General features: G+C 43.7%; 1 protein-coding gene across 1 annotated transcript in view; it reads right to left on the bottom strand.

The window, feature by feature from the left end:
• Positions 1-21,591, bottom strand: part of WDR49 (WD repeat domain 49) — a 723,235-nt gene that overhangs the window by 260,260 nt on the left and 441,384 nt on the right. Inside the window, exon 15 of the mRNA XM_069618491.1 lies at positions 20,926-21,123. Coding sequence (XP_069474592.1) covers positions 20,926-21,123 — 198 coding nt within the window. The remainder of the gene's footprint in view (positions 1-20,925; positions 21,124-21,591) is intronic.

Below are 21,591 nucleotides of genomic sequence, written 5' to 3' on the forward strand. Positions count from 1 at the left end.
CCCCTGGGTGCCAGGGTGGGGGTGAAGGCATGGATGTGAGAAGGAGCGGATGGCATTGTGGCAGCCCGGCCAGTTGATGACAATCCTTTGCAAAGAGGCATGTTTTGATGGTAATCCATGGTGATGTGAAAAATAAATGTGTGATAGCAATCACTGGCAATTGAAGCAGGTACCTGGGCACTTAGTGTCAAACCTTTGTGATGGAGCACCTTCCTGGGCAGTTGATGGCCATCCTTAGCAAGGAAACACAACCAAGGCCTGTAATGAGATATTGGGCCTCATTACGAGTTTGGCGGCAGCCATCGAGCTATTAGCTCCATGGCTGTCGCCAAACCCGGCTCCTTTACCGGGTTCCCAGAATGAGGAATTACCGGGCCCTCCGTACTCGAATTCCTCCATCTGGGAACCCGGGCCCGGACCTTCCCATTCCCATCTGAGCCCCCATAGGGCTCAATGGGAATGGGAGAGGGAGCAAACAACGGGCCGTTTACGAGCGGCCCGTTGTTTGCTCCCTCTTCCCCTCACGGGACCCGGTAACGACGCCTGGTTTGACCAGGCGTTCCTTACCGGGTCCCGTGAGGGGAGCTTGTAATCGTGCGGAATGGTGTTAACGGGTCTGCACCCATTAGCGGGACCCATTAACCCATTCCGCACAGGCCGTAATGAGGCCCATTGTCATTTTCTAAATCTCAAAAGACAGTGGGCCTCATTACACGGTAGGCGGTAACCATGGCGCTATTAGCGCCATGGTTGCTGCCGGTATTTTACCGTGTCCGCCTTGGTGGATGGCGGAATTACCGCCCTACTCCAAGGTGAGCGGGGGCGGTAATTCCCCATTCACCAAGGCACTTCCCCATTCCCATTTTTGCCCCCATAGGGCTCAATGGGAATGGGGAAGGCACTAATTACGGTACCGCAAATTGTGGTACGTAATTAGCACCAAGGTCCCTTTGCGGGCCCGTTCATTAACGGCTGGTAAAACCAGCCATTAAGGTCGGGTCCCGCAAAGGGACCTCGTAGTAAGGTGGTAAGGGTTTACCGGTACCGGTGCCCTTACCGGTACTGGTAAACCCTTACCGTCTACCGTTTAATGAGGCACAGTATATCACCTTTTAATGTTGGCAGTGCATGTTTGAATAATGGATGCATTCAACTTACCCTATTTAGAGGGCAAATCGTTATTAATGACGGTGGTATTCTGCCCAGTTCATAGGGATAGAAAAGAAATTCAACTCCCCAGCTACAACAATTTGCATAATACATTTTGGGGGAAACAAAACTGATTGACAAAGGTTTTTCCAGGGTGGCCCACTACTGGAATTTAGCCTTCAAATAGTTGAAAATGGAACATTCCGGAATTTGTTTAATTTTTTTGTTATGCCCTTGATTGAATGTTTGCAACATGGGAGAATGAAATGATTGGGCAGAGAAAGGCATCGAAAACACATATATAATGTCCCTGGCTAAGTGGCTGACCGGTTTCTGCCACTATAACAGCTAGATTGCTTTCATCAGGAACATAAATAATTTTTTCAGTGTTCGGGATCAAAACTGCAGATTTGACATTCTCTGCTCACTTCTTTTCTTTTATCTTGTTTATTTTTCATGTCTTCTAGTTGTTCTCTTCACAGGTGAGATTATATTTGTCAAGAAACGTATAAGTAGTTCATTTGGATTTCTTTCATTTTATGTCCTTAAATATTCCCGCCGGGGAAGTGCGTATCCAACTTCCTGTGCATTAAAGTTAGTGACACATGCACTAGCGACATTAAAAGGATGCATACTTGGCAATGACTCAAGTAACTAAGCAGTCCTTCTCAGTGGGACAAGCATCTGGGCAGGCAATGGTATTCCTTGGCAATGGGGCAAGGAGCTGAGAGGTTGTTGGCAATACCTGGCAAAGGAACATGCTTCTAGCCATTGGATGGCAATATTTAGCTATGAGGCGAGTGCCTTGGAATATGATGCAAATCGTTAGCAGTGGCACAAGGACCTGCGCAGTTGATGGTGAGGACGTTGGTGGGATTTTACTTTTGGTCTGTGGACGTACATGAGCCTCGGATGGTGCTAAATGGCAGTAATCATTGTGGCAATGACGCAAGAGCTGCAGCCATGCTACGGTAGGTGATGCTGAATGAATAGCAATTGGTTGGCAGGTGCACAAGTGCTCATAAGGCCATTTAAGGATGAGGAAATCCTCCTCCTGGGTGCTGGTAGGATCACCTACATGCCCAGCATTAGATCAAGAGGGCAGATTTAGTAGCCTGAGAACCTGAACGCTGATCACATGGATACTGTGTTCACAGTTTGGTACCGTTGAGCGTACCGAAAAGATCCCGAAAAGGAGGTAATCTATGTCACATGGGTGGTCTGAGCCGGGTTACATCAAGTACGGGCGTTCCTGTAAAGCCGGGATGGACTATTAGGAAGTCCATTGCTATTGTACAGACTAAATGTATCATATTGTTTTTTCTGTATCAGGTTCGTTATGTGCAACTGAATAAAAACCCTGAGGTGTCTGAGCCAAGCTTTTTGGGATGGGAAAACTTTACTGGTTTCCCAACCCATTTCTGCCCAGCTGTACAAAAGAAAAACAATAATAACTTGTCTCTACCTTTGCTGCCTGTCTCCCTATTGGATTATTTGGTGATGTTCTGCAGGTTTCTGCAATGGCAGTCTGTGGCAATTGGGGACGTTCCTAGTGTTTGATGGCAATCCTTGGCAATGGTGCAAGTACCTGTGCAGATGGTGGTGATCCTGGGCAATGGAGCATAGTCCTGGGCAATGTGCCCATCCTGCGTCATCCATATTGGACAGCTCTCTCCGGAATTATCTCTGGAGAGCTCTGGGATGTGGCCTACACAGTAAAATGATTTGGCAAATCACATACCAAAGCTTTTGGCTTTGACAATGCTTGTTTTTACTATGTTAATGGTTTTACCTATATCTTCGCTATGTGTACTTTTAACATTTCTGGTAGGTTCCTCAATCAATCACAACACGTTTCAATGGAGAGATTACACACAAATGCAGATTATGGGCTGCGTCCTCGATCATGGAGCCGGACGGAAAGAGAGACTCCAGACTTGAGTGAGATTGATTTGTAAAACTGTTTCCAATTTATATATTGCCTTTTATTTAGCAACCCTCTCTGGCTTCTGTGTGATAACGGAGGATAAAATGGCTTCAACAAATCTGAAGGGAGAGTGGGGATGCATGTGTTAGGAATGCTTTATTGTTGTGTGGCATCACTCCAGTAGAAGTTGCCAATGCAAAATGCATTGTTCTGGATTGGCCCAAAGTATCAAATAGTCCACATATTCTACATAACTGATCACTGCTCTGAGAATAATAATTACAATTTGAATGTGTTCCTGGTAATTTCACATGGTTCATGTTTTAGTCTGACTGTTGAAAGGAATATCATTTTTTTTATTTTTTTTAAATTCTTTAAATCATTTGTATATGTTTGTTCATAGGAAAAATGGCCGACTTAAATTAAATAAGTTTAAATGAATAATATGTTTTATAAATGTGTTCTTTTTTACTTTTTCATGTGTGTTTTTGGTTATTTTTGCTTGGATATTAATATATATAATTCCACTTCTTATTACGAGAACTGAGAGCAATGTTCCATTTTTTTTGTAAACAATTCAAGATGTTGCTTTCGACTCGACACAACGTGCATGATCACGTAAAAACCTTCTAGAAGTATGGATTTCGTTTCCCGCTGGTCGCTTTTGCTTGCAGGTGTTTCTATTCGTATTTTGAACCGGTTTCTTTATTATTTTGTTATTAAGTCATTACATTAAATGTCATCTTTCCCTGCTAGGTGCCATATTATGAAGGGCGCTCCTGCAGCTTCAGATGAACTATTGAACGAAACTCAGGCGGTTCTTGATCATCCATTCAAAAGCTGCACATGACCAAAATTCAGCCTGATATTTAATGCCTCAACTTAAAGAAACAGGAGGATATAACTTGTATCATGAAATCCTTCTACCCGTGGGGAGATGATCCAGTTTAAGGTATTTTGCACATTGCGCAAGTGTATTCTGGAACAAGGGCCCCGAATACCTAGATGAAACAACCATAACCTAGATCATTTGCAAATACCTGGAGACAAAGAAATGTGGTAGTAACATGCCAGCGCACTAGAAAGGCAGATGAAGGACAGATATAGGCTCTTTTGGGACCAGGCTTCCTTTCTCTGGAACAGCCCGGAGCAAGGTGTAAGATCACACTGTCCTTCGCTCAATTCAAGAAAGATTTGTTTTACATAAGCCTTTCTGTCTCACACCCACACTGCATCAGGGGCCAGGTCTCGATACCCACTGAGCAAGAGGCCTCTAGACAAAAAGGAGCTGATACATCAATACATTTAGTTTATTTCCGATTAGACGAAAACCCATAAAACTTTACCTCAGTAATTTACCCATTTTCCTACAATCTTCACTGTACCCTGATAGCCATCTGCAATTGGATCCCTTTCCGACAGACAACCCACAATGTGTGGCAACCATCCTAGCCCTGTAGGAAGCAAACCAAAGCAAGGTTTGATGCAATGGCTCACGGTCAGAGAGTCGACCTAGATGCTATGAACTGGGGCGAGAGCATCCGTAACTAGCCCCCACAACAGCATCATGAAATGGCTGCATTGCGACATATACAAAGTTTTGCAAATAGATAAAAAAAACATTATGGATTCTTAGAAGTGTTGGAAAAAAGAAAATCCCTTGTGACAAAATGATGATTGACCCACAGGACTACAGGGATGGGCAGAGCTTCTAAGCCCTTACTCAGCCCCACACCCACTCTGGTCTAAGTTGGTAAGCTGGCTTGACGGCATTCAACAAGCTAGTGCAGTTCGACAAGCAGCAAACGCTTCAAGCGCAAAGAAATGTAGGCAGGGAGGCTATGTCGAGTTAGAGTAAGATCAACAGGGTCTCAATGTAAGGAAAGCAGCGCTTCAGCTTCTGTGCTGCGCTGGCTTTATTTGATCCAACACATTGGTGTGGTTTGAAAAGGAGTACGAGCTTGGGGCTTGCAGGCAATTGGGACAGGCAGGCAATGCTTGGGTATGCCTAGCTCGAAGTTGAGAGGGTGTCAAAGGCAACTCTGTTTCATCATTTCAGTGGCTCGAAGGCGATCAGAATTGCACAAGGTCGCATCTTATGGCCATTGGGCGCTGTGGGGCCATACACTGGGTCTCTGTGGAACGGTGAGTACATCTTCACCCTTCACAGAAATGAGGGTTAGCAGGGGCATTTGCAGGGCTTCACCCTTTAGCAGTACTGGATAACAGTTTATACTAACGAGGGAGCTTTTCCACCAGCAGGTTGCTTCAAATATTACCCAGAGCGGAAAGGGAGAGGGTCTGCACACTCCTTGAAGTTCCTTGTCTTCAACCAATGGGTGGGATCTTTGGACAGCCTTTACCTCAAGAGGATTCTTCAAGATGATTTGTAAACAAGGTTCCTCAAGGGGATATCAAAGATAACTCAATTAAGCGGGGTCTCACCCCCTTAAATAGTCACTGTGCCACAGTGGATTGGTCCATTGCAAGCCTTCAGCAAGGAGCCAATCCTTGCTGTTGTAATAGGGGTTATTCTTGTGATCTCAGCTCCCAGAGTAACTTGTCTGCCAGACGTTAGCTGGGAGGGTCTCATTAGGAAGTGGGGTCTTGGCACATCCAAGATGGCTGGCCCCTTACATAGCCCTGGAAGGTCCTCTTCCAGATAAACCATCCTTCTCCCACCCCCTTTCTAACGCAGGGCAAAAGGACTCCAGTAATTATCTCCCAGGTGTAACTTCCCCATAATGTTTCAGAGGTTGCTTTGAAGCTCCAGCTCCCATCCCACCTCTGAAGGCGGTATGTCCTGTTCTCCTGAGAAGGTGTCAAAACGCCCCAGCAGAGAACATAGGGGTTCCATCTGTTGTGGGCGGGATAAACTTGAGGTGTCAGACACAATACAGAACTGGCTCTGCAACTGCAGGTCACATTGGAAACCAAGTAGTTAATAAACATTATTTCAAATTGAGTTTTGGCAATTTCTAACTTCACATGTCACTATATCCAACCAGATATTGCTTTATATTTAGCCAAACCTTTGGTGCCAACCATTATAGGGGCAGTCCATGGCTGCTGGAATTCATTTTGGTTCCGGTAGGCTGTTAGGTATACACATGCTATTCTGTAGTTGCCATGTTGCCAATTCACATTGCAGCTGTTGGTGTGTCTGAGTATACATGTGTGTAATATACTTAACAGCAGGAAGCATTCAGAAAGTGAGGAATCTTTAGCACAGCCCACTTTCTGAGAGAGAAAGCCACCATAACCTTTCAAAGCAAAAATCTGAAAGGCTCAGGATCGACACCCTTACATATTCCATTCTGCCACAGCCATTGTAAAATGTCCTTGAAACAAATCATTTAGAGTTTTCTTACCCTCCGCTATACCCAGTTGATTAGGGATTTACTCTCCCAAATTAAATACTTTACAATGTACAGTGCACACACTGTGCCTTAACAGTGAAGAACAAAACAGTAGGCATTTCTGAAGTATTACTTATCTACCTATCTTTTGTTCCAGTTCTTTAATTCAGGGTAGAAACTCCTAATATCTCAATAAAAGAAGATAGGTAGAGAAATGAATTGCTGTGCAGAATTTCTCTTTACACCTTTGGAATCAGCGATATGTTTCTTTTGACTTTCCGTGATCACCCTATTATTGTCAGAGTCTGGTAAGAATGTGGTGTTATGTACACGTTAACGTGGGCCCAGGGCCGTTCTCCCCCAGTGTGGCCCGTAGAACGTGTACATAAGGCCATTAGAACCCAGGGATACCAAAGCGGCAACCCAGGGTGCTAAAAAAAGGATATTCCTTCCTACAACGGGATGCTGCACGTGTCCCGTTGTAGGAAGTAAATCCTTTGCCAACCTGGGCGCCATGGAAAGGTAAATAGGGCTGCATATGGAGCTCCTCTTCCCTTTCCATGGCGGCAGTGGGAAACTGAGAGAAAGGTGCGGCTGCGACACCGAGGGCCAACGCAGCCGGAAAAAGGTAAGTGGGGGGGTAAACGTATATTTTTAAAATGGGGGACAGAGGGTGGGGGGAAAATGGTAGCGGGAGAGCCGGCCGTCAAGCGTCTTGGAATTCAGGCTTACACCGGCTGTTCAAGCCCACGTTCCTAGCTACCTGATTGGCTGGCTCCCCCGCCCAAGGTGCTAATTTGTGTGTGCATTTTTTCTATGACAAGTGGACAGGGAGATGTATAGAAACATGTGAACTGCACATTTGTATATATGAGTGTGTTGCAGGCTCCATACCAAGGGCGTGCTGCAGCTCTCCGACAATCCCTTCTGAATTGTACGCTACAGCCTAACTGTGGCACTTGTGCTCCACATCTTCATACTCCTTAACTGAAGTGGGTGCATTATCCTAGTTACAGCATCTGGTCTACATGATGGCCTAGTGTGCACCTTGTGAGGCGTCACGTGTTCTCTCAAGGTGTAGCCTGTCTGAGAAGTCTTGGGCCATTGACAGTCTCGAATAGATCATCCAGAGTAAATATACACAGTGAAATTATGTGTTCTGACGACCAGTCCTGTGGGTTAGGTGACCACACCAGTGGGTCTACTCTTCTTACCAACACAGGCCCACTTCATCCTGTCATCTGAAAAATCCCCTCATTGGGGTCAACACATATGTGCTAAATATATTAACACTAGCCAACTGGAAGTTGTTTTTGATTCATAATGTTTTTGGAAAACACGTGGAAGCTTGCTGCTGAAGCCTCTAGGTGCACCAGTCTATGTCCCATGTATGCTACAATAGGTCACAATATTAATATTGACTCATTTAAAGTTCGGTATTTTGTCAGTAGGCACCAAGCCAAGATGGTGGAAGAGTGTATCATTACCTCTGAAGATCTTTTGGTGTGTTAAGAAGTGAGGGTGTCTGTTACAAACCCACTTACAGTTTCACTGGTAACTTTAACCACTTAGCCACAGTTCTAAAATCCAAACAGGTGCTGCCTGCCAGATCATTAAAACATATGTTACAGTGTATTTACCCAAATGCTCTTATGATCAATTTCACTGAAGATATGTTAACGGAATCAGATTTCGCTCCCTTCCCTGTCAACCACTTTCAAATGTTTGTTGGAGGTCTAGGGAAGTAAATAAGTTGAAGGGTGTTGCTGTCTGTGTCGTCTTGGACATAGCTTCAACATGCCTTGGCTCACCATGAGATGAGTACGTTCCAGATATACCCCTGGCACAGCAAACACCTTTCTCCAGCTTTCTCTTCTTTCAGTGCCACGCCCCAGAATACAGTTGAGTCCTACGATAAATTCAGTCCAGTTGTACACATAGCTCCTCCACCTTTCCTTCCAATGCCTTCCTCCGCATCTTACCTATCCCTCACCCTCAGCTTAAATATCTACCCCACGTTGCTCCTCACTACCATTACTGAATATCCTTCCATACGCCTCCTTTGCCTCTCCGACAGGCAAAAAGCAATTTGACGTCATAATCTATGGCAGTAAGTGAGCATTATAGAAATGCAAGATAACATAACATAACTCCTATCCTTGAATCAGAATCAAAAGATGGAGCGCTGTACACTGTAACCTTGTGCCATCGCATGCAAGTACCTAAAAATGTATAAAGATTAAGCTAGCAGGAACTGGGCTTGAAGAGGTCTCTGAAAAGCAACTTTCAAATTATTCCACCAAAGGCCCGTGTTAAGAGTACTGGGGAAAATATAACTGGAATTTGAAAACAAATTAAGTACAACTTTGAGCCTCATCCTCAAATGGCTGGAAGCTGAACCAAGAGCGCATTACCCCATTACAAATGAATTGAAATAAAGTCATAGGTCACTGAGGGCCTGATTCTCATTGAGGCGCAGTGAGCATGCTAAACAGCATGCTTCACTGAGCCTTTTCCTGATGCCCAGGCACCACGCTTATTCTGAAGTGGATCTGGCCGTCAGCCCAGAGCATGACACAGAAGTGTCATGAACTGTCTGCAATCCGCCTGCTTTCATGATTTACGGGAGGATTGGAAGTCTCGACAGCATTTTCGTTAAATTGCATGATAATTGCAATTTACCGAAAGTGCTGCCGAACACACCATCTTCCCTGGGCTTTCTGTGATGCAGTGGCCGATGCAGATGTTACAGAATTGGTCCCAGTATTCAGCCCCATTAGTATTAAGCACAATAAAAGTTTGATGCCATTTTTATTTTCGGGTCCCTGCCGAGTCATCAAATGTACCCACAAATGCCAACACTGTAATTCCCAGAGAAACTTAACTGCTCGTGGTCTCATGCACGATAGTGTGTGAACGTCTGTAATCTGTTGTGATGTATAGGTTTATAGTGATTGCATTGAATGCCAAAGCAGCGAATGCCTTAGCATCTAAAAAAAAACAACGAAAAAAAGCATTGAATGCATTTTTTTCATTTTATTTTAATGGGGGTGTCGGCGCAACCCCATAGCTGCCTACATTTGAAAATCAAAATTCCTGAGATGTAAGCCCCGCCCACATCCACACAAGACTTCGCCCACACGCCCCGCCCACCTTTCAAAAAGGTAAACCTGATTGTTGTAGCCTTCATTTTGCTTACTATAGAATTGAAAATAATTCATTCAATGTTATAGTAAGCAAAGCCGCCGAAATAATGGTGCTTTCAATCCATGTCATTGGATTGAAAGCGCTATTATTGCGGCAGCGGCGCCTTCAGTTTGCTTACTATAGCATTGCATGAACTATTTTCAATGCTATAGTAGGCAAAATGAAGGCTACAATAATAGTGCTTTCAATCCATGTCAGCCGGTCAAGTGGCACAGCGAGTAGAGCGCTCGCTTTGACATCGGTGCAGAGCCTGCGAACGCAGGTTCGAATCCCGGCAGCGCCAAACTCAGCGTTTCATCCTTCCGAGGTCGATAAATGAGCACCACACACCGTGGGTAATAATAAGCAGCGCTCAGATACCTGAGGGTTCGTAGCGCTATGTAAATGCCAAATTATTATTATTGAATGGAAAGCACTATTATTACGGCGGCGTTGCCACGTTCATTTTGCTTACCACAGCACTGAAAATCATTCATTCATTCAATGCTATAGTAAGCAAAATGAATGCGGCGCCGCAGCAGAAATAATGCTGCTTTCTATCGAATGACATGGATTGAAAGCAGCATTATTTCGGCTGCGGCGCCGCCTTCATTTTGCTGAATATAGCACTGAATGAATGATTTTCAGTGCTATGGTAAGTAAAATGAACGTGGCACCGCCACCGTAATAATACTGCTTACAATCCAATGACATAGATTGGAAGCACTATTATTATAGTGTTGCAGGCAGTGGGCACGAACATTTCGCGCCGTTTCCGGGTCCCGTCATATTCTCCACCTGATTGGCTGCCGCCGGTAGCCAATCAGGTGGAGAATATGACGGGACCCGGAAAGAATCTCAAAATTCCTGAGATTCAAGGGATTTTTCCGGAGACCCGGAGAAATGCTTAAAATTCCGGAGTCTCCGGAAAAATTCCGGAGGTTAGGCAGGTATGCGCAACCCCCATTTTATTACACCTTAAAACCCATTATAATTCAAATAAAACCTTTACCTTTGAAAAAAATGCATTTGATGCATTTTTTCGATGCATTTTTTTCGATGCTTTTGGCATTCAGTGCTTTGTATTCAATGCAATGACTGGATACCGTGATATATAAACTTACCATTGCAATCCTCTGGTGTCACTCCTCCACAATAGCGATAGTGAAATGAGCAGACCGCCAGCAATAGAGGTACCATATTTGTGTGCCAATTTCCGACTGTCGCTGATGTGGAGGGGTGCCACCAGAATGACTGTGCAAACACACGCTTTCTCAAAGTGCCAGCTGCTAGGTTGGTTTCCAGCCAATCCTAGCAAATGTCTCATAGGTTCCTAAAATGGCGCTTTTTATGCACCCTCAGAAAAAGGCCCCAGCATCACAATTGGTGTTAATTACCGAAAATGTCAGTAATCCTTTACACAACTTTTTCGGTAATTAACTTTGTTGAGAATCGGGCCCTGATTCAAGGTCGTTTGTAGACACGTGCTTAAAACCTACGAATCCTCCAAAATGAATATGTGCAGTCTAAAACATAGACATGATATGCGATTACATAATAAATCCGCAATAAAATTAAATAGCAGGTTTGCTGCACAGAAAATGTAGAGCGCTATAGAGAAAATCTAGATAGGCCAACCGTGTTCAAGTTTCGTGGCTACTTTATCAAACTGCCGGACATCAATACTCCTATCTTGTCTAGAATGAGACTTAAATAGTTCTGTTGACTCAAAAGGCCACCTACCAATGCGAATTTGGGCAGAAGGAAGGACTCCAGAGCGGAGAGGGGTAGTACTGTTCCACATTGGAGGGAATTGCTGGGAATATGAAGCACAGAGGACCTGAGCACATGAGTAAACCTCTTGACCAGTTCAGGGAACCAGGTGAAGGGGCAGCTAGAATTTCTGCTACACCTAAGTAGAGCATTGCATCTATTCAGCCCAATGGGGAAGATTGAAGAGAATTGAGAGATTGGGGAGAACTAATATCCTTTTTCAGGGCAGAGATCTTGTTATGATATAAGTTGAAAGGTCAGTGCAGAGAAAATCAGAGTGGTTTGGGCACGGAAGAGAAGGGAGAAGAAAATTCTCTGATGACGTTATTTGTACAGAAAAGTCAATTATCTGTTTAGTATAGCGTGGTTAGTCTCCAACTCCACATTGATCTCATGGTGAGGTTACTGCTTTAGATCTGACAGAGGTGTTTTACAATTCTGTTATTGATCGATCCCCTACCACTACTACAGAAGACAGCCAGGTGCATGCTTACCACTGATTTTGTGTGCATTAAAAATATCTTATTCTAAACCTGATTATCTTCCAAATATTTGCATTGCATGGTCTCTTCTTCTAGATTAGAACCCTTCCTCCTGATGGAGATGCTTTCTGATGTTATGGGATCCACAGCCCTGCCTTATTTCATGGTCTCTCTCTCCACTGTATTTGTTTTTGGGAATATAGATTGAAGTTTTTGCATCCCTCCCCATAGGATTTCTGAATACCATCTTGCTTCTTGGCGGGTCTGCGCTCAATTGCCTCGATGTAATCTTTAATCCTTTTGATATGGAGATATGACCTCCAGACTTGGACACATTACACATTGGGATGAGGTTGTACTGGAGGTCAGACAGCTAATGAAGGCTCTCGAGCCTGGTCTGGGCCAGCGTCAGTCCAAGGCAATATGCGAACCGAGACAAACCAGAGGGAAGACACATTTTAAGGGTCCAGGGCTCTCTCCATCAACTTGTTAGGAAGACTTTCATGCCGACTACTATAAAAACATTGCCATAGAATAGTCAAACCTTTTGGGTTAGCTCTCTGATTCAACTGGACAGGTTTCTACATTTATGTCAGCCTGCCAATATGTTTATGAAGGTTTTCTGACCATAGCTCAGAAGGACATTCATTTGGGGAGTCGGATCAGTGTTTTACATTCAATTTTAGTTAAAATAGTTTCATATTCCAGCTGCGAGTCCTCAACATATTCCTGTAGCCCACTGTCCATAATCATATATTTTTGGAAATGCCTTACCATGAGGCTTGTTGGAGAGTGGGTCATTCACATACTGTACATAGTTCTTATTGAATTCTCTCTTGCACGTGTACAAAGCTGCACAAATGAACCATCAGCCTGAACCCAATATTATTCTGATGTATTTCAGAGAAATTGGCATGAGCCTGAGAAAAATGTCTCTGAAACCATGAGGGTTGTGAGCAAGTGAAGGATTCCATACATCTGAATGGTGTGATGAAATCACATTAGCCAGTGGTGCCCCAGACATTTTTCATAGGGGTGGCCTGATGAGGTCACTGGAAATCTTGGGGTGTCACACCAAAACAAACACATAACATAAAAGGCAGGCAGGCCGGTGGGTGTGGCAGCATTTTCATAAGGGTGGCCGTGGCCCCCAATGGCCTCCACTGGGTGGCACATATGCCTTTTATGCTAAGAGGAGCTCTGGTGACACTGGGGGCCCTGGATGCCCACCTGTATGTGTTTCCCAGTGCACTTCCACATACTGAGCTATTGCTGTTGTATGGTATCTGAATTAGATACTGTAAAGTGCAGCCAAACTAAAGATCAGTCATTTGATGATGACAAGTACCTCCCCTCTCCACCCAGGCAGCCCAGGGCCTTGCTATATTGTAAGACACGCAAATTGCCACAAGCAGAGACTCATGCACCAGACAAAGGGCCTCATTCCAAGTTGGGCGGTAAGGGATACCGGGCACCGTTAAGGAGACCGTTGCCGGTAATCCCTTACCGCCCTACTACGAGGTCCCTTAGTGGGTCCCTCCTTTAACGCCTGGTCTGACCTGGCGATATGGACGGGACCCGTTAAGGGACCAGGGCGCAAATAACGGGCTTGACATACGCCAGCCCGTTATTTGCGCCCTCCACATTCCCATTGAACCCTATGGGTGCTCAAATGGGAATGGGGAATGGCATTTTCAATGGAGATTTACCGGTCTCGCAAAGGTCGGACTACACCGGTAAGTCCCCATTGAACTAGACCGGTGCCGGACCCGTTATTGGTGGAAGTCATGGCGCAAATAACGCCATGACTACCACCAACCTCAGAATGAGGCCCAAAGCCTCTATCATATTCCCAGTTTCTCAGACTGAAATGAATTATATCTGATCAGGAGGAATTCTCAACGCAGATGGCAATTATGTCTAAGAGGTTTGAGGAGCATGGTTCTGACCACACACTTTTATAAACATCTCGTGATAAGGTGGCCCTTAAAGACAGACCGTCTCTTCTTAATGTGTGCCCAAAGACAGCAAGTCCTGACCTGATATATGTTTCTACATATTCAAGCCAGAGCACAGTCTTAAAAAAATATGTTTTTAAAATTGGAATTTCGTCACAAATGATGGAGCTATTAATCATCTGTTTCCAAATGTTCCCACCTTCTCATATAGAAGAAGCAAAAACCTGTGCAGTTACTAGTTGTAGCAGAACATAGTGATAGGTATACCAAGAAAGTTCTTGCTTCCAAGAGGAAAGGCACATTCTCTTGTTAAAACTGTGGCAATTGTAATCTATCTATACATATAGAGTGCTTATGTATGTTTCCGTACTCAGCTGATGCAATTTATCAGTGTTAGGTTGCCGTCTGCTGTCCAAATGCCAAAGTGCACCTGTTTGAACACCAGCTATCAATTCAACATACAGATGCAATTTATCAGTATTATAATATGATATAAGTCATTTATAACACACCTGTACATAAGTGTTCACTTTGCCCTCTGCTGTCCAAATGACAAAGTGCAGCCACTTCACATCCGCTATCATTTCAACAAACAGAATGAGCACGGTTCTACGTGGTCACCTTCCCCTTGCACTATCGCAAACATTTGTAATAATTTCAAGTTACTACTTTCCACCCCCACTTCTCTACACAAAGGACATGGGGGTTCCAGTGTCAATGAACAGTTAATTACCAGCTCAATGTTTCAGTCTATAAAGAGTGAAACACTGTGGGACGAATGCCTCCTCACGAGCTAAAACTGAAAGTAGGTGCTGTAATTATGCTACTACGCAATCTTATTCCATCACAGGACTCTGCATTGGAAAAAGTCTGACAATTACGCGTCTACAAAAACACATCATAAAGGCCCATGTGATCGATGGAACTTAGATACTGTTCTTATATTGTGCATACTTCTCATTCAATCTGATACATTTCACCTTTTCAGTGACCATTAATAATTCACAGGGACCTATCCCCCCTTCCTGGAAGTGCTCAGTGGTAATTCCAATATTTAAGAAGGGGGACCGAAGTGACCCTATGAATTACTGACCGATATTTAAGATATGCTAGAATGGCATATGTTACGCCGGTAACAGCCAGTTGTATAATAAAAGGCTAATGTATTCATCATCCATCTAAGGGCACTAAAATTAATGTATGACATTTTGCCACTTGTGACTCATAGGGAGTCATTTATGGGATTAGATATCCCAGTGGTAACAATTATGTGGGTAAACCTAATCAGAAAATCAAAGTTCGCTGGAATGAACACTGTTCATCCATATGATTGGAGAATGTTACTTCATCATTGGCTCGACCAGTGCTTTAAATTGGCCATTCCTCCCCAGCCCTCAGTACCTGCACTTCTTATTTTTGAGCATTTGAGTACCTGCACTTTTCAACATCTGCAAGAGAGTACCGGTACTCAACTATACAGCCAAACTCATAATGATGCCCTATATTGAAACCCAATGAGACCACATCAACGTTTTCGTGGAGGTCGTTTTTTCAGATAGAGGAAAAATGTAAAACAAGAATGCGCTTTTTAAAATACAAACAAGGTTTCTTTACACTAGAGTTAGACTATGAAGATACAAACTACACGACAGCGCAGCCACCAGATCAGGACGTCACAGATCAGGTTTTTGCCCGCCGAGACTCTTGCCTTTCTTCAGATGCAATTCATCAGCGCAAAGATGATTTTAACAATATTATTACAGAAGGACTATAGGATAAGAGAGAGAGTTCAGGTAAGACAAAAAAAGGATTTCTAACACTACAGTTCTGGATGTGAGATAGATTTGATCTGGATAGGGATGACTATAGATAGTACATAGGCTAATGACAATCCTGTACTATGGATACTCACTACTAATGTTTCGAATGGACCAGTCAGGGATCTGGTCAGGGATACTTTCTGGGACAGACTGCTGGGCACACCGGACTGGTCTGGTCAGCGATCAGCAAGGCCCTCTGGACACCGCACGCACGACTGAACTGGATCTGCAATGGCTCTCTGGTCTGCACAGCACAGCACGGCACGGGGTTTAATCTGCCCTTCTGGTTATGAAAATGATTCTTTGGCAGGCAAGCAGTTACAGCACAGCCTGGCTGCTCCTTTTTGGTTTTAACTTTAAGTGGAGGGATGGGTTCTGGAAGTTAGGCCCAGCTGAAAGTGGTTCAGCTATGCTCTGAGCCTTTCTGCTTGCAAAGTTTTTGTGGTCTGGAACAAGGAGTATGGATGGTTCTCCTGCAGAGTGCTTCGCTGAAATCGGGATGGTGGGTGGATCAGTGCCTGTATTTTTTAGCAACCAAGAAAAGATTTAAAAGCGGATTTCAGATGTCTTTCAGCAAGCACTGCTTTTCATCTGTGCTCCATTTTTACATGTTGGACAGCCCAGTGATAGGTTTCAGCAGTGAAGTCTCCTTCCACCACTGACAACAGGCAAAGTAGATTTGGCAGCCATCTTTTTTTGCTTGGTAGAGCGCAATTTCCTTAGGTGTTGGCGCACATGGGATTTTCGCTGCCATTTTGCTGATTCTGGTGCCACCAGCACACAGTGATGCTGCAGGGCAGAACAGAGTGGGTTAAAACATCCCACAGAGGTGTTAATCTCACTACAACTCAAGTTCTTATGTCCAAAATAAATATGATTGGACTTGCTGGCATTTGCACGCAAACCGTTTTCCTAAGCATACTCCCATACAGCGTATCTTGATCTTTGGATACCAGATAGTGTATTGTCTAACAGCATGATGTCATCTGCATATGACAATCACAAATCTCAACAACATCGGAGGAAATCCCCACTTTCACATTGTATGCCACTCGATGTGTCTATTAACTGTGTCGAAGGCGGCTTAGAAGTCGATATATGCCACAAATAAGGGGACTGTCTTTTCGGCTGGCTGCCACTGTCAATAGATCTAATACTAGTAAATTGTGGGATGTTGAACATCCCTTGCGGAAACTCGTCTGTAAAGGACTCAGTAACTGTTTCTCTTCAACCCAGTTGTTAAGTTCACGCAGTAGCAAGGTGGTGAATAACTTCCCGAGACGTCTAACAGGAAGAGAAGCTTGTAATTATTTGGGTCCATTCTAAGAGTTCTTTTTGTGTATAGGAACCAAAATGGCTTCTCTCCATGAAGACGGAATACGGACATCTGTTCATACCTTATTAGCCCATGTTTCACTGCCGCTGGTTAGTATTAGATTTGACAGGCTATTTGGTCCAGGGGCTTTCAAATTTTTAAGCTTTTTTTATCGTGGATAATACCAAATCACGATATACCCCAATTTCAATATTAGCCTTGCTGATGTAAGACTTATGGTCGCAATTACAGGCCTTGTTGCTGCCACACTAGCGACCACATCCTACTCATAATACCATGGCTCAATATTTTCACCATACCCTGCCACTGCGAAACCAATATGGACGGCCGCCTTTTTTTTTTAGCCCAATTAGAGTGCCTGCATTTGAGCTTCCTACACACTATACCTATTTTGGTATCTCCAAGGTAGACCTCTTGACTAGCCGCAGCTGCCTTCTTAGGTGCCGTTTTGCATCCCTAATCTGTGGGTCATAGTTATTTGTGTGTGTCTTACGTTCAACGACACAGGCAACTCCACCTCCCACTGCTACCTCAGCCGTCATGTCGTTGAACCAACATTCCAACTCCTCTATGACGTCATTATAAAACATTTTGATGACGAACGGCCCATCTCTAGCAACTAAGCAATTCTGCATTTCAAAGAAACTACCATACATACATGTTAGTGTTTGTGAAGATAAAACAAACTGGTTGCTGAGGGAATAAACCCTCATATCGCTTCTCTGTGTGACTCAATTACCTGAGCCTATCTGACCTCGGCTGGAATGACACTTTAGAAAAAAGAAATGCATTATTTGCCGTCATCACAAAAGAAAAGCGATGAGTATTCTCGGGGAATGTTGTTAATATTAAATAACCTATCAGTCAACATTTAAGAAACTCCTGGTGCTATTTAATGATATTTTTATGTAATCCGATGCATATTAAAATGACACTCAGCCAGGCACTCCAGAAGCAATACCTCTACCACATGTATAACGTTTAGAGTCAGTGGCAAATGAACTGTTTCACAGATTCAAGATCAGCGAGACATGTTTCAAGACACAGAAGATTAATGTGTTAAGGAAAGACAACAGTTGATATGTGACCTATATTCAGAGACAAGGGGCCTCATCACGAGTTGGGCGGTATCCCAGTGGTAAATCCGCTGGAATACTGTCGAGTGCAATTACCGTTACCACTACTCAGTATTATTGCTGGATTACAAGTGGTGGTGTAAATCGCCATGTCCATAGGCTAATATGGATACTATGGCCTTACTGGGACACCATAAAATCAATACCACAAGCAGTAATTTGCATTTGTTGTCGGTGGTTCCTAAGGACAAGTGCCAGTACCCGCGATGCCGGACACTGCTTTATGCCCAGTTGAAGTCTTCCTCCATGCACTACCAACACTTTGCAAATAATGACGGCGTGCCTTGGGCAGACTATGATCGGTCAATGCTTTGCGAATGCATGCATGAGTAGTGGAAGGCCATGGACACTTTTACTTGTGAGTGTTGAAGAAACGGTACGTATGCCCACTTTCAAGAGGTTACCATGTTGCCTTTACCATTTGAGATGGCATTTGTAAATTGCAATTTTAGTTTTGAACATTGTGAAGAGGTACTTTGAATTTGCAAAGCCTTCCACTCTCAGAAGCACTCGCTTTGTTTATGCAAAGTTTATTTTGATATGGATTTTTTTTTAATTTTGTTTTCTTCTTTAGGGTATGTTTAAATTAGGGTAATCTGCGGAGGAAAGATGAGTAATGAAAGAAAGAGTTGTTTAAAGTAGTTTTCATTTATTTTATTAAGAGGCTTCATGATTGGCTTCTGCCGAAACACTTGACAAACTTTCCTTTATTTAGCCGATTACTAAATTGAAAGCCTCCGATTTGGAGAGCCCCGTCTGCTGACGATGAACACACTTAAACCTGCCTTATATTGCCTGTTCTATGGGGCGGTACACACTCAGGCGTATAACATCCCGCTTAAACCCACTGTACAGTACCTGGGAAGAAATATTCTATAAATCTGATCCTGCCCACAAGAACAGTCCAGCATCGAAATGTTTGGCAATTCTCTGAAAAAGAGTAACAACAACAACCCTGGACACGTGTTTCTGCCTTGTCAGGTTTCTTCAGTGAGGTCAAGGTGTGTCTCTCTAGGCATCTAGGCAGAGAGAAGAACGGGTGAACACCTGGATTACCAGTAACAATTTAGGGCCTGATTTATGGAATATCTAGCGTGGTGCAAAGTGACTTTGCACTGCCACCAAACCCCCTGATTCGGTGCAAAGTGTATTTCTGCACTGCAAAAGTACTCTTTGCACCGTGCTAAATAGGCCTAATTCACGGTGCAAAGAGTACTTTTGCAGTGCAAAGTGACTTTGCACTGCATAAACACACTTTGCACCGCTCTGTGAATGTGGGTGTTTGTTGACAGTGCAAACTCACTTTGCCCCGTGCTAATAATGGCCACGAATCAGGCCCAAAGTGTGTAACCCCAAGTCTTCGAAAATTAGACGTACATGTGAGAGCCCCTCTACTGGGGATAAACCTGGCTACATTGGCTGTTTAGGACATCCAAGCTCCTTATTAATATATCTTGCGCCAGTAGCGATATGTTAATGTCAGCTACCACGGCTGTGAAGGGCAGGAAACGGATGTGCGATCGTTTTCCTTTATTCCTTTCAGTGTCTGCAGTCGTTCCTTTTCTTGGTTGTTGCTGGAAAGAGAATGGCTCTTCTATGTCCAGGGGGCGTGCACCAGTGTCTTGTTAGCTTATTGCAGATCTTTGAATTTCTCAAGGTTAAGTTCGCATTGATGGCTGCCTACGGTAAGGTGACAGGAATGGCATGAAACGCATAAGGGCGACGCGAGGGAGGATGGCTAATATGGAGGACGAGAGAGAAGAAATGTTCAGAACTCACCTTGTGATCCAAGAAGGCAACTGATGTGTACAACCATGTTTTTACACGTAAACATTCTAATAAAATATTGATGAAAAATATTTACAAAATTGCTCAGCACCACTTCAAAATTGGGGAAGTAGGGAAAAATCACACTAGTAGTTTCATGCTCAGAGTAGAGTGTGATAGATCCAAACGTTCACCCACATAACGTTGGGGTAGATGTTTTAAAGCATAGGCCATTTTCAGATGAGTAGTCTGCAGTCTAGCTGTCTGTGCTGCAGGCTGAAAGCAATACCTTTTCAATCAGTGCTTAATTTGTGGGTGTGTTTGCCAGGGCTCGGCCCTGCCACTTATTTTTTAGCTCCGGCACTTATTGTCTAAGTGTCACTTTAATTATGAAATGGTGAGAGTCAGAGCATCCATCAACCACAATGAGCAGGAGTGAGCTGCAGTGTAACCCCAAATATGTCAACACTGTGGGGAGCAGCTATGGGTGGTGGCAGCACGGGTGCCCGCACGCGCTATCACAGGAGTTCTAGAAAGTATTTGGGCCCTTTTTTACAAATGAAGCACTGTTCGTAATTCAAAAGTAGTGACTGACTTTTCGCCCAGTCATTTAAACAGAGTGGTAAGTTTCACGAAAGCCAAAATACCGAAAAAATAACCTACATTTTAATTAAATATATATGGCAGTGCGGTAAGGGGTAAAATGGGTGGGGATGGGGTTGGGGTGGGGTTAAAAGGATAGAAAAATGGGGAGCTTGGAGGGGCAAATAATTTTTATTTTTTTTGTTTTTTTAAAATTATTTTATTACACAGATTTATATGGTTTTCCTTATTTTAAACCTTTAATCTGTTGTAGACCAAGTTTCCGTGATTTGTCTACCGCCTTTGTTTAGCTCACACATCTTTGGTAATTGTCCCTTTGTCTGTATTTTATTAGTATTTTGACTACTCTGAAACATACCACGCATCCCAAGAGCCAGAGCAACATAATTACCTGGTAAGAAACACTGCATAACAAACATAGGCGGTTACCTGTCCGAATGTTCCCACTTTAGACCCGTGGATAGTGCTCAGGCATACGGTGCAATCTGCAGAGGCGGAGATAACGAGCAAGTGGCCATCATGGACCAAGGTTTCCAGGTGAGTGACGCAGTCATCATGGGGCTGAAAAGCCTTAACCAGGGGAGGCGGGCGAGCTTCCTTGACCTCACTGAAGTCAATGCAGTAGTCCTAGCATAAAAATCAACAAATGGTGATATCTGACTACTAAAAGTATTAGTGGTGAACACACATAGTAGACAATGTTCATAACTTTCATAGCATTCTGGATTCCACTTGCATGTAAAGGCCCCTTCACGAATCTGGTGGATGTTTCCCTAAAATCCCCTCCTTATGAGTATCCCGCAATCATGGTGGGGGCAGATGCAGACTTTCAGAAATACTATATGTACTATTACAAAAATATGCATTTCTTTCTAATTCTTGTATCCATTTTCATCCTTGTTTTGAGCCTTGCCATTGATTTCAACATGAATACCCATTCTACAGCTGATAGGGGAATAGGTAGATTTGCCAGTGCAATAAGAAGACAGTTATGATTTGATATGATATGATATGGCATGTATAAGGCACCGGTACACAAGTGTTTCTAGGCCCGACAAGACAGGGGGGGGGGCAGAGGGAGGACAAAACAACGAT

Source organism: Ambystoma mexicanum, chromosome 10 (genome assembly GCF_040938575.1).
Source record: "Ambystoma mexicanum isolate Mex_15411 chromosome 10, UKY_AmexF1_1, whole genome shotgun sequence".
In the NCBI taxonomy this organism is placed as follows: domain Eukaryota; kingdom Metazoa; phylum Chordata; class Amphibia; order Caudata; family Ambystomatidae; genus Ambystoma; species Ambystoma mexicanum.